General features: G+C 44.1%; 1 protein-coding gene across 3 annotated transcripts in view; it reads right to left on the bottom strand.

Annotated features, from left to right (window-relative positions):
• ZFYVE19 (zinc finger FYVE-type containing 19) overlaps window positions 1-16,822 on the bottom strand; it is a 641,592-nt gene that overhangs the window by 481,048 nt on the left and 143,722 nt on the right. For all 3 annotated transcript variants that reach the window (XM_044074191.1, XM_044074190.1, XM_044074192.1), the window contains exon 4: window positions 3,348-3,404. In XM_044074191.1, coding sequence (XP_043930126.1) covers window positions 3,348-3,404 — 57 coding nt within the window. The remainder of the gene's footprint in view (window positions 1-3,347; window positions 3,405-16,822) is intronic.

The raw sequence follows: 16,822 nt of genomic DNA, 5'->3' as shown, positions 1-16,822 counted from the left end.
ATGACCGCCAAATGAAGACTGGAATGTTTTTGGCCAGCACTCACTTGAGACCAAACCCCTTAATCCTTGTTGGCTTATTTTTTCTTTCCAAACATTGGCATCAGAGGTTTCTACAGATGAATGCTAGACACACTGGTGTAGGCATTGAGACAGACAAGGGCTACAGACTAATTCCAACATCACTTTCACTTATATCAATATTTAAATACACATGAACCAGCCACATAGGATACAAATACTATCATCAGTACCAGATAAAATATAGGGATCAGCAGACCTTAAAGGGTATATCTCAGACATGTACCGCTTTCCTGCAATATGGCCAGCACCTGGCACACTCAAAATAGCTTTATACTGTAGAACTACAGATCAGAGTTATAATTACTGTCTTACTAGGATTTCGCACACCTCAGACTACATTAAATGCCTTCAAGTGCCATCTTATCAGCAGTAATTAAAATCATTTTGCACAATATTTCCAAAATGGGGGGGGGGGTAAATCATAATTCTCTATCACCAAATCCCTCCTTTTTCAAGTTTATAACAAACTACCATGAGCAAACCTTATTGTTTACCTTGTAACAAGCCAACCTTTAATTATTCAAAGGGTAGCAATTAGCTTTAAGTAGTCTTCCTTCAAAGGGCAAACACCACACAGTTGCAGGAACAAGTAAAATGCACATATCCTTACACAAATAAGTAAAATAGAAGCCACTAGCATTCAGAATTAAACAACATTCCTAGATTGAAATAAATTAGTTTACATCATGCCCTTTCAAAATAAATAAGCAAACAGTACAACATGTGTGCTATACGTTTAAAAGAAAACAATGAAACTGACATATGATGTTTACAAAAATGTCTAACATCTAAACTAGAAACTATCTACTTCTGGTTAACAGGTAAAACCAGAAATGGTAATGTCATAGTGCAAGTCTAAATCATAATTCTGAGTCCTTACAGGCAGTATAATAAACTTTTGAGCTCTTATGTTGCAGCAAGAAAAGCAGTAACTCCTGCAGCTGACTTCTGTAACTTTTTAAATTAACAATTTAATAGTTGGTCTTTCTATTTATCAGTCAAACAGGATTTCTTGTAGCTTTAGTTTGAACTTAGAAGATGCCTGTTTCTACGATTATGCCATTCTGGGGTGAGACACTGAAGAGTCCAAACAACTTCCTGTCCAAACAAGTTGGCATTATCGTCATCATCATATGACCAAGCCTAAATCTTCAAGCAGCAGACTCTGTAACAGTGCACACATTTGTGCAGCAAGCTTTATTTTCATTTTTAAAACTGTAATACATCTGCATAGGAGATAATGCAGCCATATACCATTTTACTCATCTTTCATATACTACATTTTTATGAAAAGACAGTGCAGCTTCTCTTATCTTACACAAAATGCATACTTTTTAAATTTGATATAGCTGTAGCATAGCTAACTCACTTTTCATGCATTTTCCTTTAGGAAAAAAGCAAAATTTCTCAGTTTATTACAGGTCTCCTCTAAGCTATCATGTGATGATGTTAGCATTTTTGTTAATTTTCTCTTAACTCTTTCCTTCTATGGACTGGCAAGTAAGATGTAATATCGAGATCCAGCACATACTTATGTACACCCACAATATTTTTCTACAGTGCTAAGTTAACAGTATAGAAGTGTCATACACTTTAACCCTGTGTTCATGGAACTATATTGTCAGGTAGTAGGACAAAAAAACACTCTCTCCCCCTTGGGATGGATGAACCACAGTTGGTCATCACTTCCATCTTACCCCAACCAGGTCCCTTCAGCTCCCAGAACAGGGTCATTTTATTTATTTACTGTTTTTACTTTTTGCCTCTCCTGGCCAGTAAATCATTTGTTCCCAATCATCAGGGTGAAGGCTGACTGAAAGGGGCCATCATTTAGACATTTTTTCTTTATAGCCCCATCTCCCCACTCAAGATTAGCTAAGCAGAGGAAGGAGGTGGTGCTGATCATTCCCCCACTTCCACAAGGGGACATTGCCAGCAAACAGCTCCACCCCCCCCAATCATGAAGCATAGGAAGTGAATACCCTGGTCTCAACCAAGGGGAAACTGCATTTCCCTCTGTGTGCCACATGTACCCACAGCCCACCCTTCCACCAAGGAAAGGTGAACAGTCCACACTCCTTCATTTCTCTTCCTCTTTCTTTGTGCCTGGCTTCACCAGTGTCAGGTCCGCTCATCAAACTCTGGTCATCTGGGTCACACCCAGGGCTCCATCCAACTATGTCATGAAGCCAAGCTCAGAAAAGGACAATTTTAAATGAGAACAGCAGCATCATTTAGGATGAGTTATAAAGGAATCAGACAAGCAGCACCTTTGCTTAGATATGATGGGGATGTGGTTTCCTAAGAACAACAACAACAAAAAAAAGTGCAAGAAAACGAAAAAAGATTTTGGATAATGAGAACGGTGCTGTGGATCTGTGCACTGGAATGCAATAAATAAGACAAGGTTAGGGATACAGCAAGAGTGACAATAACCTTTAGGGTAAAATGTTTTTCAGTCTTTTGTACAATAATGTTAATGGGCAAGAAAGTGCAACAGTCATGTCTGTCGCAATCATTCTCACCCTTTGGTCATTAAGCCACTTAATAAACATGACTGAAAGTTAGCAGTAAAGTAAATAACATCAACAGATGTTGAAATATTTTTATTTTTTTTTAACTTTGTTAGATAAGTGGCTCCACAGGACTAGTGGCAACCTGACTGTCACCAGAATGCAACTATGTTTCTAAAGTGAGAAAATACCTAGTTTTCCAGTCCTAATGAAATACTGCTGTCCATAATCAAGAACCATTTCAATCTTACCCCCACACCTTGTGTGCTCTATTCATTTTCATATATTAGAATTACGTCCTTTTTTTACAGGGACTGTATAGAAGTATGTTTTAAGAGGTTTGCATTTTCCTGGCACCTGTTTGCCTCTCTCTCTCTCTACACTGCATTTCATCTTCAAATTTAAGTTGCGCACTGTACATCTTCTTCCAGTATTACCGATCTCACCCCCTTGGAGATCCAATTTCATTATCCCTTCCTAAATGTTAGCTACTTCTCACCTTTTTCAGTACGGTCTTTGCCTTGTGCAAACTTTATTTCAGTTTTGCTACATGTTCACCTATTGAGACAACTTATAAGAAACGCTGCTCGTTAAAACTTGAACTTTAAATACTTCAGATTATTAACATACGTTTAAGTAATCATGAAGGGATCATACAATATTTGTAATTTTCTCATGAAGTAAAAATGGCCATCAGTTTATATGACTTCTTAGAACAACAAACTTGCACACAGCTGAAATGCAACTACTTACTTTTTGTAATTCTCTGGTGGAGACCACTTAGCTGGATTGTTCTTCTGAGAGCAGCCACTAAAAACAAGATGGAAAAAAAGTGATTAATATATCCTCTAGAGTCTAGAAAGAGATGCAGTGGGTTACTCTGATTCATGGACTGTGTGTGTACCAAAATCAACTAATTCAAACTTGATCCAAGCAGATTCTAGGACATTTTAACCTTACTTTTAAAACGAAGAGTTGAAAGCCTTAAGCTTAGCCAAATCTGTACAATTATTCCTACCTTTTATCTAACAGTTACACAGTACTGAAAAGTACCAAAGACCAAAGGGTATATAAAACTCTGTTCAACAAGTAGGTTGTCAGATTTGACAAAATGGCATGACAGACACAGTTTGCATACCTAATGCGCCAGTCTCACAAACTCTTAAAAGAACCCCAACTATTTTGGAACCCCAAACTTCATACAAGTGGTTTATTTGTATTCTACTTGTTATCAAGCATCAGTGACTCAATTCAGGGAAAGTAAGGAGTCTTATTCTGGTTAAATCAGTTACATGTTAAGTTGGTACTGAGAAAACTCAAGAGTGCCCATAGGCCATAGCAGATCAGCACTAGATCTGCAACGCAACCATGCATTTATAACCTTCATGAAAAGAAAGAGAAAAAAACTTCAAAGTACAACAGTTACCCCTAAAGACCCAGTCACAGAAAGGAACTATACTCCAGTGTTCTACACGTGGAACATTCTGCTCTTCTACTTTACTAACTGTCCTACGGAGTTTTAATTCTGCCATCAGCTCTCCCCTAAGAAGAGAACTAAAAACTTACTACGTTTATTAGTTATATTTTGGTGACTGAGTAAATCCCAGTGATGCACGGTACCAATTTTATTTAACCCCAGAAAGCAGGGGGCTAGAATGCTTGAAGCCATACCTATAAGAACAGTGTAAGAGAATATGACTAAGTACAAAGACACAATAAGCAGACAGGATGATACTAATAAGTAGTCATAATTAAAGTCTTGCAACATGTTGCACAAACATCACAATGGCCTCAAAAGGCTGTATAGAAACTCTCATTAAATATAACTAAATTAAGAGCAAATGCAAAATGAGAAATACTTTATGAGCAGCAGAAAAAATAAACTTAACAGAAAAAAAAATGAAGTGTTTTACATACATATTTACCATACTGACAAATCAGTGACTTGCAGCAAATCAAGGTATTAACACAACCACAAAAAGTAAGACAGTAGTACAGTAAGTAGTAAAAAGAAGTTATGTACCTACCGTAATGTTCCATGTTAGTTGTCTTCTTCTTGCCGGTTAGGTTCGGAGCCAATCCTCGGCTCCGACTCGGCCATCTTCAAAAGCTCGAGAACTGCTTACTGGCTCGAGGCCCCCCCTATATCCCATGATGCCTGGTGCTAGATACCCTGATCTCATTTGGTAAGTCTAACTGCAGACATAATAATAAATGAATTCTATCCTAGAATGCATAATTCCTACTGGGGAGACTACTAAGCAGAAGGAAATAGCCAGAGAAGACTCAGCCAGTGCAAAATCAAGGGGAACTCTTCTCGGTCCACTAGGATAGGGGGATGGAGGGTGGGACGCAAGAAAGAAGGCGAGAAGAAGACAACTAACATGGAACGTTATGGTAGGTACATAACTTCTTTATGTTAAGTTGTCTATCTTGCCTTCATTCTTGTTGTTTGGGACAGCGTCCCTAGCACCTAAAATCCTGGGTGGCTCATCGGAAAAGACTCTTCAGAACAGTGGAACCAAAATCAGCTCTGCTCCTGGAAACCAAATCCAACTTGTAATGCGAAATGAAAGTATGTGGGTTGGCGCATGTAGCCGCAGCACAAATAGATTCCATGGGCAACCTAGCCTGAAAAGCCACCGAAGTGGCTAAAGCTCTGGTGGAGTGACATTTGGTTTGACCGGTAATTTTTTATTCCTGAGTTGGTATATGAATGATTCCTGAGTTGGTATATGAATGTGATAATAGAAGACAACCACCTGGATAAGGTCACCTTGGAGATCGGAAGACCCTGTTTACCTACTGCATAAGACAGAACAGTTGATATGATTTTCTAATGTCTTTGGTTCTATGTAAATAAAAGTGTAGTTGCCTGTGAACATCTAACTGATGCAACTTATTCTCCGCCCTGTTGGAGTGGTTAGGGAAAAACATATGAAGGTCTATGGACTGATTCAAGTTACTCTCTGAAGAGACCTTAGGAAGGAAGGAAGGATTAGTCCTAAGAGCAACCCTGTCATTGTGGAAGACGAGGTATAGGGGACAGGTAGAAAGAGCCTGTAGTTCCAAAACTCTTCTGGCTGAAGTAATAGCTACCAGAAAAAGGGTTTTCCAAGATAAGAACTTCAGTGAACAAGAAGCTGCAAGCTCGAAAGGGGGCAAAATTAGCAAAGCTAAAATCAAATTTAGATCCCAGGGTGGTGGAGGATCTCTCACTGGGGGGCCTGAGCAGAGTGGTTCCTTTGAGAAAGGCTTTACACAGCTTATGGGACATGATATTGTTTTCAGACAGGCCAATGTGAAAATTTGAAATTGCCGCTAACTGAACTCTAATTGTAGCGGAAGCGGAGAGAGCATGGAAGAGCTTAGAGAGAAATTCCAAAATGGAGTGTACAGGGGCTGAAAAGGGGTCTATACTTTTTGCTTCTGCCCAGGAAGAAAAACGTTTCCACTTACTAGCGTAAGTTTTTCTGGTCGTAGACTTGTGTGAAGACAAAACGATTTCGCACACAGAGGGGGAGATATCTGGGAGCCTGGCTAAGGTTGGAAGTGGAGAAACCATGCTGTGAGCTGGAGAGAGTGCAGAGATTGGTGCAGCCTAACCGACTGATGAATCAGGAGGTCTAGAACTAGGTCCAGAGTCCAAGGCTGTTCGAGAAGATAGCGATGCAGGAACGGAAACCATATTTGTCGAGGCCAGTAAGCAGCAATGAGGATCATTTTGCAACCCAAAACAGTAGCCTTCTGAATTAGCTTCGGTATGAGGGGGAAAGGAGGGAAAGCATAAAGACGTCCCTGGGGTCAATCATGGATTAGAGCATCTCTGGGGGAATGTCCGGGAAGTGGAAGGAGAGAAAAGAAATTGCTGCACTTGCTGTTGAAGGGAGTTGCAAAAAGGTCGCAACAAGGTTGGCCCCATCTGCGGAAGATTTGGCCCGCAACCAATTGGTTCAGAGACCACTCGTGACGCATGAGAATTGCTCTGCTCAGTCTGTCTGCTATGACGTTGGACCTCCCAGGGATGTGCGTTGCAATCAGAAACTGTTGGGACGAGATCGCCCACTGCCAGAGTCTGAGTGCTTCTTGACATAGGGGGTAGGACCTGGTTCCGCCCTGCTTGTTGATACACCACACTATGGACATATTGTCCGTTTGAACTGCAATGGTCCCGGTAGGAAGACAGTCCTGAAGAACCTGCAACGCTAAGAGCACGGCCCTCATCTACAAGACATTTATGTGTAGATGATACTCGTGAGGTTGCCAGATGCCTTGGACTATTCTGCCCTGATAATGCCCCCCTCCACCAGATCAGGGAGGCATCCATGGTCACTGTAGCCACTGGAGGGGGGAAGAACAAATGGTCTGCCGTGGAGCAGTGATGTGGAGACCATCCACCACGCAAGATGCTTCTTGCATGCCTGAGTGATCATAATCATGTAAGACATGGGAAGTTGCTGAAAGGACCATTGGGTGAAAAGAAGCCACTGGAGAATCCTTATGTGAAAACGAGCTAGAGGGACAAGAACGGTCACTGCTGCCATGAGACCTAGCGTTTGAAGGACAAACCTGGCTTGAATCCTTTTGCATGCTAATAAAACCTTGACATGCTGGTGAATCACTAACACCCTGTCTGGTGGGAGGCTCGCTAACATGTGTTTGGTATTTAAATTTGCGCCTATAAAGTTGATAGACTGACAGGGCGACGATGCAGACGTTTCAAAATTTATTGTGATACCTAGCCTGGAGCAAGTGTCGATGGTGCAGTCTCTGGCTCGCAGCAGGTGATGTCTGGTGGTAGCAGTGAGGAGCCAGTTGTCGAGATATGGAAACACCTGGAATCCTTGCTGTCTCAGGTGGGCGGTAACTACTGCCATACATTTGGTAAACACCCTGGGGGCTGTGGTGAGACCAAAGGGCAGAACTCTGAACTGATGATGGCTGGCTCCCAGCCAGAAGCGAAGGAATCTTCTGGAGCGTCTGTCCATTTTGATGTGGTAGTACGCATCCTGAAGATCTATGGCGCACATCCAATTGTCCTGACCCAGAAAGGGTAAAATGGATTGAAGCGTGACCATCCGGAACTTCGTTCTTTGTACAGACTTGTTTAGTCTGCTGAGATCCAAAATGGGTCTCCAGTCCCCTGTCTTTTTTTGGTATCAAAAAGAACCTTGAGTAAATTCCGGATCTTGTTGGTCTGCTGGGACTTGCTGGATGGCCCTTTTTTTTTTTTAGCAGTCTTGAGACTTCTTGCACTGCTTGGTCCCTTAGATTGGGTGGAACATCTGGAAGGGACTTGTTTGACCATAAGGGGGTGCGAACGAAGGGAATTCTGAAGCCTCCGGATATGACGGACTGTACCCATTTGTCTTGTGTTATGTCTTGCCAGGCTCTTGGGTACAGCAATAATCTTCCCCCGAATGCCTCCAGAGGTGAGCAGCTGGGCACCTCTTCAGGGATGCTGGAAGGGCTTGTCAGAGAAAGATTCTCTGCTGCCCTGGTTTTGCGGACCCCCTCTGCCACAAGGGCGGCGTCTGTTATTATTCCCTCCTCTGCCCCTGGAGGGGAACTCACCACGTGTGTCCAGCAAGGATCCTTGGGATTTCCAGAACCACATCTTGCCACTCTTCTGACCCTTAGGATATGGTCTGGAAGGAGTGGAAAAACAGACTCCTACAGCAGAGAGAATCTTGCCTTCCTGCTCACAACTGGTAAGGGCATCTTTCACCTGTGATCCGAAGAGAGGAACCATCAAAAGGGGTGTTGGTGAAAGATGCTCTGAAAGGTTCCACAAAGTTACATAGCTGCATCCAAGCATGCCTCCTTAGGGCCACACCTGTGCCTGCAGCTCTACTCGCACCATCGGCTGCATACGAAATGAGCCACATGGAGGAGTTTATCACTGAATTAAGAGTCGCCAGCTGGGAGGCTGCCTTAGCCTGGGCCCCCTCAGCTGATGGATCTTGGAGGGTATCTCCACGCTCTTTCAGGAGATCCCTCTGAAGACGGGTAAAGTGGCACAGGTAAATTCAGGGATCGCATGGAAAAGGTTGGAGACAACATCCGCTTCCCATATTTGTCCATCATCCTGGACTCCTTGTTAGTGGGATGGACAGATGAAGTTTCAGCCAACTCCTTGTTTGTGGCCGATGCTACCACCATGGCATCAACGGGGACACCCTTGGTCAAGAACTGTTTGCCCTGCAGGACAGTAATGAACTTGGCAGGTCTTCTAGGGGTCGGTTTCACTGTGTCTGGAGCCATCCACGCCTTTCGAGCCACCACAGACATCAGTGGGTCGAAAGGCGGAGACACCCAGGTGGTGGAAGGTCGGGATCCAAACACATCCAGGAATACCGACTCATCCTCGGAAGGGCTTAGGGTAGTCCAGTTTCCCCACTGCCTAAGCATCTCAAGGATGTCTGAGAAGGAGACATCTTCAGAGGGGGATCTTGGGGACCCTTCCGACTCCTCTAAGTCAGTATTCGATGTGACAGACTCGAGGGAGTCAACATGTTTCCTCTTGCATTTTCTCTTGTGAGGTGGCTCCTCTGAAAGATCAGGGGAGGCCTCGGAAGAGAAGGATACACCCAAAGGGGTGTCCTGGAGCGCTGGATCCCTACACTTGGGGTCTGGAATAGGCTGACGCAGGCACCCTACGGGGAGGAGCCGATGGGGTCGATCGTGGGACTGACTCAGGGGCCAGTACACTCCTCATCACCTCGAAGGCATCCCTGCCTGGACGCAGAGAAGGCTCAGGTTCCAAAGAAATCAGAAGCCCTCCCTGCACCGAGGGAGATGGCTCCGAGGCAGATGTGGGAGCCGGGCTCACCTGCGCCAAAGCACCGAGAGGGAGAGCAGGGTCGGACAAGGGTCCGATGCCACTCGCCCCCTCGGAGCCGATGAGGGAGTCTCGGCACCCAGATCCCTCCAGGGAAGGTACCATGGAAGGGATCGGAGCAGACAACGGAACCGAAAGAGAGGCTATCGGGACAGATGGTTCCACGACTCGAACCCCAATGAACTCTGGCTCCAAGCTCATAGGAAGAGTTGGAAGAGCTGTGGATGGAGCCGACTCCTGATGAGGAGGGCTGGACAACATTTTGGCTAGGGCCTGTGATTTTAAGAGCCTACTGACCACTCTTTCCAAGTCATGGTCCGAAACTCTAGAGGACCGAAAAGAGTGGGATGATTGATGACTACGCTCTGAATGGAGCAGGGGCGACTTCGGAGCCGAACGTATTGACTCCAAAGGAGGAGACCTGGATCTCTTTCGACTCTCAGCCGGCTCCGAAGACCGTGTTGGAGCCGACTGGGAGGGAGGGACATCGGTTCCAGCCGGAGCCGAAATGGATTGTGTGGCTTCACCCAACGACGGCTCAGAACTGGGAGCTGACGATTTGGGTGGCCTGGAAGATTTCACCGGCTGAGCCTTCACCGGTGAATCTTGGGGTTTAAGCATACCCCTCAGAATCAATTTATTTTTGCACTCCTGTAGGACTCTTGGGCTGAAGGCACTAATTCTACACTAACCAATACAGTTTCTAACAAGAAAATACAATAATAATGATGAAGCTTAACGACCTGAGCCAGTAGAACAACCTTGCAGCAGAAGCGGCAAACGAGATCTGGGTATCTAGCGCCAGGCATCATAGGATATAGGGGGGGGCCTCGAGCCAGTAAGCAGCTCTTGAGCTTTTGAAGATGGCTGTGTCAGAGCCGAGGATCGGCTCCGAACCCAACCAGCAAGAATGAAGGCGAGATAGACAACTTAACATCACTAAGTTACAAACATTAACCAACAAGCAATTATTACAAGAAATGCAGGAGTACTTGAGATGAAAGACAAGAGAGAATTTGAGAAGTATTAAGGGGAACAAAAGGGGAAAGCCAGCAAAGACTCATAAGTAGAGAGTGCAAGAACTATTTTCACAAAGTTGATATAACTTCCAGTATGGGTCATGCACCACTTTAACAACAAAGCTGTGGGCAAACTACCTTTGGCATACAATATGCCACATGTGGTCATGCCAACTCTCCATAAAAATATGAATATTACTAATTGTTTTTATAGGTTACTTACACCTCTTAAGATTAGAAGGACCACTGCAACTATGCATCACTTTCCAGAGTGAACCAACATCTTCTAACAATAAAATGGTAAAGGCATTACTTACTGAATATTTACAATGTTACTCTGATCGGCAGAATTCGTGTCTCTTGATGCTACTACAGACTGTGCACTAAATAACTTCAAAATAATGTGCTGCAGCAAAAATGGAAAACAAGAAGAGTTCATACTGATCATCTGAACTAAATGGAAATACATAAAAGAGGACAGCCAGACATTTATCTACACTTAACACATTCTAACGTGAAGTAAAAATATATGCCCCACATATTGACTGCTTCTCAGTCATCTGACCATCTGCTGACTTCAAGCATCACCCAATAAAGAATATAGTAAGAAAGAATAGTTGTGTAAAATCTTACCCTAATGATAGATGTTCTTCTCTTCTCTGTTGCAGTATTCATAACATGAGTGAGCTCTCCGCAGAAGATGACCAGACGTTGGCCAGTATGCAAAAATCTTTCACTACTATATGATGAGTGGTACATCACACATAGGCTGCTGTCATACATCAGCCACAAAAATTATGTACGCATGCATCTACCTCAGAACTGAATGCCCCAAGAGGACGCCAGCCTAAGGAAGGTAGGCTATGACCATCCAAGAAAAAGATCCAAACCACCAGGGGGAAGGAGGGAGGGACTGGAAATACTGCAACAGAGAAGAGAAGGACATCTATTGTTATGGTAAGATTTTACACAACTATATGGCCTTCTATTCAACTGTTTCAGTACTTATAACATGAGGGAGAATAACAAAGTTCATGAACCTAGGGTGGAAGAAGAGGCAGTGGAGCTCTCCAGGAACTCATAGCGAAAGTATGCACAGAAGTCCATGTAGCTGCTTCAAGAATAGAGCTAGTGTCCAATCCCTTGGAGAAGGCCCCTGATGAGGCTACAGCCCTAGTGGAATGGGCCTTCACAGAAGTAAGGGTTTTTCCACGCTTTACGTAGCAGAAAGAGATAGCCTTAGAAATCCGGGTAGAAATAGTCTGTCTGGAAACAGGCAATCCTAGAGCCCTGAGATGACAGGAGACAAAAAGTCGGTCTGATTTTTTTAACAGCTTTGGTCTTGCCTAAGTAGAATCTAAGTTGCCTATGCACATCCAGGATGTGCAACATCTTCTCACTAGGATCTTGTGGAGAAGGAAAGAAAGTAGGTAAATGAATGGATTGGTTGAGTGACAACTCAGACTACCTTGGGCATAAAAGAAGAGTTGTGTCTTTATGCAAAACCATACAGGGGGGAGAGGCCATAAGGGCCTGGAGCTCAGACACACATCGGGCTGAAGTGACAGCTATGAGAATCACAGTTTTCCAGGAGCAATGTTGCAAGGACACTGATGAAGCTGGCTTGAATGGGGGAAGAGTCAGCTTTTCTTGCACAAAATTAAGATCCTAGGGTGGAGGAACAGGTTTTCTGGGAGGTCTAATGTGAAGAACGCCTTTAAGAAATTGTTTATTCTCAAACCTGCCAGCTATGGGGGGGGGGTAGAGGCAGACAGTCAGAAATAGCTGACATATGGGACTTCACTGAAGAGTAGGCCAAGCCACTATTGAGCAGTTCACACAAATAGATAGAACCACAGGGATTTCCACTGATAGTGGGTCCTGGTTTCGTGAGAGACACCAGACTGAAAATGTCTTCCACTTGGCTATGTAGGATTTTCTGGCCTCCTGCAAAACGCTAAACACGTCCTCTGAGAACAGAAATCTAAAAGGAATTAAAACCCTATCACCCACAGAGTCAGCTAAAGGATAGAAACATGGGGATGGATGAGAATTCCTTTGTCTTGTGTGAGAAGGTCCACCCTGTGAAGTAACTCGTGGTGACTGTCCTTGGCTAGATGCAGGAGAAGGGGAACCAATGCTGCCTTTGCCAAAAGGGGGTCACTAGCAAGATTTTTGGTTTGTTCTGTTGGATTTTGAACAGGACTTTTGGAATGATAGGAAGGGGAAGAGGAATGCATACAAAAACATCCCCTTACAAGAGAATGAAAGGGTGTCCACCTTCCAGGCCACAGGCACAAAACTGTGAAGGCTGTCTATTCATGTGGGAGGCAAAGAGATCTACTTGAGAAATTCCCCACTGGTAGACAAGGTCCAGAAACATCTCTTTGAAGCATCCATTCTTGGGACTGTGTCAGGGACCTGCTCAAGATGTCTGCCACTCAATGTTGGTTGGATGGGATGTAGTGTCACCCTGTATTGGACTGCCAGCTTCCAAACCTGGAGTGCTAGCCTGCATAACAAGTAGGCTTTGGTTTCCCCCTGCTTGTTTACATACCAGAGGACTGTTATATTGTCTGTGAACAGTTTTTTTAGGTCCTGGGAGAAAGAGAGGGTGCAAGGTTTGAATGGCTAGCAGCAGGGGCCTCATCAACTTTACATTGATGTGTTCCTTTTTTGACAGGGGGACCAAATCCCTTGAGCTTTCAAACTTCCTAAAGCTGCCCCCATATTACATCTGAAGGGTCTATGAACAGCTCTTGAACTGGAGGTAAGGGGTGCAAGGGGAGTCCTGGGTCGAGAGATACTTGTCAGATCCATCACTGAAGTTCCCTCTTCAGACAGGGGATGAAAGGAATTGGAAAGTCTAGAGGATGCAAATGCTGCATCTAAACAGACTTTAGAAACCACTGGAGTTTCCTCACGTGCAGTTTTGCCAGAGGGAGTAATGGGATAGTGGATGCCATGAAACCCAAAACCCTGAGGAACTCCATGGCTGAAATGTAGTGAAGTAGTGAAGAAGCCAGTTGTACTGGTGAAAGCGCTCAATCGGTGTGCTTTTTATTGGATTAAATCTCTTGCTGCTTTAAGTTCCTGGTCTGTGCCTTATTGTCGGTTCTTTCTGTCCGGTGGTCGATGGTTGTTTCATTTTTACTTCTTGTGGGTTCCTGTGTTGGAGATGGTTTGTGTTTCGTTTTGTTTTTAAGTAGTGAAGAAGCAACAGGTTTCTGACGTAAGACTTGAGGTCTAATGCCTTATGAGTGGGAAGAGAGAATCTCATGAGGTTTGCCTGAATCCTGCACCCCAGGAAGATGTGATCCTGAGAGGAACAGAGAATGGATTTTTTGCAGTTTATGGTGAAACCCAGACAGTGAAGAAGAGAAATGGCAAAAAGAAGGTTTTTCTCTAGGATCACTGGGGAAGTTGCCATAAAGAGGAGATCATCTAGGTAAGGGAAAACATGGATGCCTTGAAGCCTGCAATAGGCAATCACAGGAACTAGGCATTTTGTAAAGACCCTTGGTGCAGCAGAAAGTCCAAAGGGCAAGGAAGAGAACTGAAAATGCCAAGAAGGTACAAGAAACCTAAAATTTACTGCAGCTGGGGTGTATGGGAATGTGTAGATATGAATCTTTGATATCCAGGGAGGCTAAGAAGGCTTATGGCAGAATTAGAGGGAACGTTTGAGTTAACATATGGAAGGTGGGTACTTTCACAAAGGTGTTGAGATAAGACAAATCTAAGATGGGCCTCCAAGGGCCATCCTTTCTGGCACCAGGAACATTATGGAGTAGAAACGGTTTCCTTTTTTGGCTTTGAGGGACTTCCTGAATGGTTCCGTTTCTCCATAGGTCTAGAAGTACCTCAGAAAAGCAGGGCGGTTGTTCCTTTGGTGGTTGGGGAGTGCCCCCGAAGGAAGGCAGGGAGTTCCGTACCAGAAAATATCATTTTTAAATGATGGAGATGACCCAGGAGTCTTGAGTTATGCTTTCCCAGACTGGTAGAGACAAGAAGTGGCACTGGGAAAGTGGAATGCGAGTTGGGTGTATTAGACAGTCAGACAGAACAAAGCTCATCTGGAAAGGGCCACTTCTGAATCACAGTTGCAGGGGCAGCCCAGGACTGTTGAGCCCTCGTTCCATCCATTTTTGTTTTAGATGGAGGAGGGTGGGAGTGCACACATACAAAAGCAGCCTTACTTGGGTAATTTCTCTGGAATTTTGGCACTAGAGAGACAAAAATGCACTTTAATTCCTGCAACTCTTTTCCCTTTTCCTGCAGAGACTTAAATAAACTTGCTGCTGCAGGACCAAACAGAGCAGAACTGTCCAAAGGGCATCCATAAGCTTGGATTTAATATCCTCTAGTAATGGCTGAAATCTTAAAACCAGGAAAATCTCCTTAAGACAGAGCCAGAAGCAGTTGCTCTGGCAAAGGCCTCTGCAGCATCATAGCTGCATTTGATGGAGTGGCAGACTACCTGTGAGGAAGCTCGCAGCAAGGATGCACCCAATGTCTTATTATCTTAGTCAGGTAAATCTGAAATGGCCTGTGAGAGAAGGTTTAAGGCAGATATGGTCATGTGTGTCTGACTATTAATGGTTCTAAATGCCAAAGTGGCCGAAGTGTACACTTTCTTGTCTAGTTTTTCCAGGTTCCTGCTGTCTTTATCTGAAGGAAGGAGAGAGATTGAAGGCAATAACCTGGATGGTTTCTCTGAAGCCAGTGAAATCGATGGATCTGCTGAAGGACATTTAAACAAGAACTTAGTCTTCAGGGACCTTGTAAAAACAGACTTCTTAGGAGCAGTAGGTTGGAAGTCTGGGGCCTTGGAGGTAACAAAGGAGGAAAAGCTGAAGGACTGGGTGAGTCCAACTGCAGAACGTCACAGTACCTTTTCTGTATTCAGATAGCTGAGTGCTATCCTATTTGAAATGTTCTCTTGTTTTAACTAAGGTCCCCAAAAAGGAGAGTTCTTCCATGGGTGAGTCAGTTCCATTGGAGTCCTCCTCTGGGGAAGCATAATCTAAAGGGGAGGGGTTCTGTGAGTAGCAGGCCAGAGATTCCTCCTGTGACTAGGACTCTTCATCTGAGGAAACCTCTTCCCAGACTCTTTATTTGTGAAGATGCTATGCATGGTGGTGTAGAGACTAAAACTCCAGAAGGGGGGCTTAAGGGCCATAAGGGACTTGAAAAGACTTTGGGTTAATTGTTCACAATCACTATGGGGTTCCGTTGAAGGGAACAAATGTTTTGTTTTTTTGCTTTTTCTTTTGTTGCAGATCTGCCCTATGTAATGTCAGGGAGCCATACATCAGTCTACATTGAATGATATCAGAGTAAATTTCTTCCCGGACCAGGATCTAAGGTATCCCTTTAGGGACTTCAGTTACGAGCCTCAGTTCCCACTGTACATCCTGGACGGATGCCTTTTCAGCCGCTGAGGATGTGCCAGTGGTCAGATCCAAGGAGGCCTCAACATCAGGCTCAGCCTGTGATCCGGAACCAGGAATTGGCTACATCTCTGGGCTCTCATCTGCCTTGGGAGAGATGTCCACATAAAGAGGCACAGCAGCAGCTTCAGGCCTCATCTTTTTGGCTATCCGGATAGCAACTGACTTGACCTCGGGCCCCGAGGATCATTCCATTGCGCTCTTTGCTAATAACTTTAAATGCTGATTTTCCAAGTAGATGGCTAAGGAGGAAAGCCTGCTTCTACGGTTCTTGGGTATAAAGGCCTGGCAAATAGGACAGATTTTGTGATCGTGGGTAGGCCCTAGACAGAACAGACATTGGAGATGGCTATCTTTATGTGGAATTTGTCTTCTACACTGGCATTTGCCTTTTTTGGATGCCATGAACCCTACCACTAGACTAAACAGTAGTAAAAGAAATGAGATTCCCCAACAGAGCACTTATCTGATAATTCACAGAAAACAGCAAATGGCTTGGTCTGCAGACAGACATTCAAGATGGTGTACAGACCGGCAGCAGAGAAGTTCTTAGATAGATGCGTGCATACATCACTTTTATGGCTGATGTACGACAGCAGCCTACGTGCAATGTACCATTCACACTACAGCAGTGAAAGACTTTTGTTTACTGGGCGATGACAGGTCGCCTGCTATGAAAGGTCACTCATGTTACGAATACTGCAACAGATGAATAGAAGGACATCTGCTTCCTTAGCAACTAAGCTCCACAAGACCTCAGTCACAAACCTGGCTTTGGCAGTTACCTACCTACCAAAATGGTTAAAAAAAATAAATAAATAAATAAATAAAAAAGAAACTATACCTCTTCTCATATGTAGTATGTATTATAGATCTTCAGTCTACACAGCTGCAGAAACTAAAGTCCCTCAACAA

This window comes from Protopterus annectens, chromosome 6.part0 (assembly GCF_019279795.1).
Source record: "Protopterus annectens isolate FY-2018-M chromosome 6.part0, PAN1.0, whole genome shotgun sequence".
NCBI classification, from domain to species: domain Eukaryota; kingdom Metazoa; phylum Chordata; order Ceratodontiformes; family Protopteridae; genus Protopterus; species Protopterus annectens.
The sequence above is the reverse complement of the archived record's forward strand: the minus strand, read 5'-3'. Positions and strand labels throughout refer to the sequence as shown.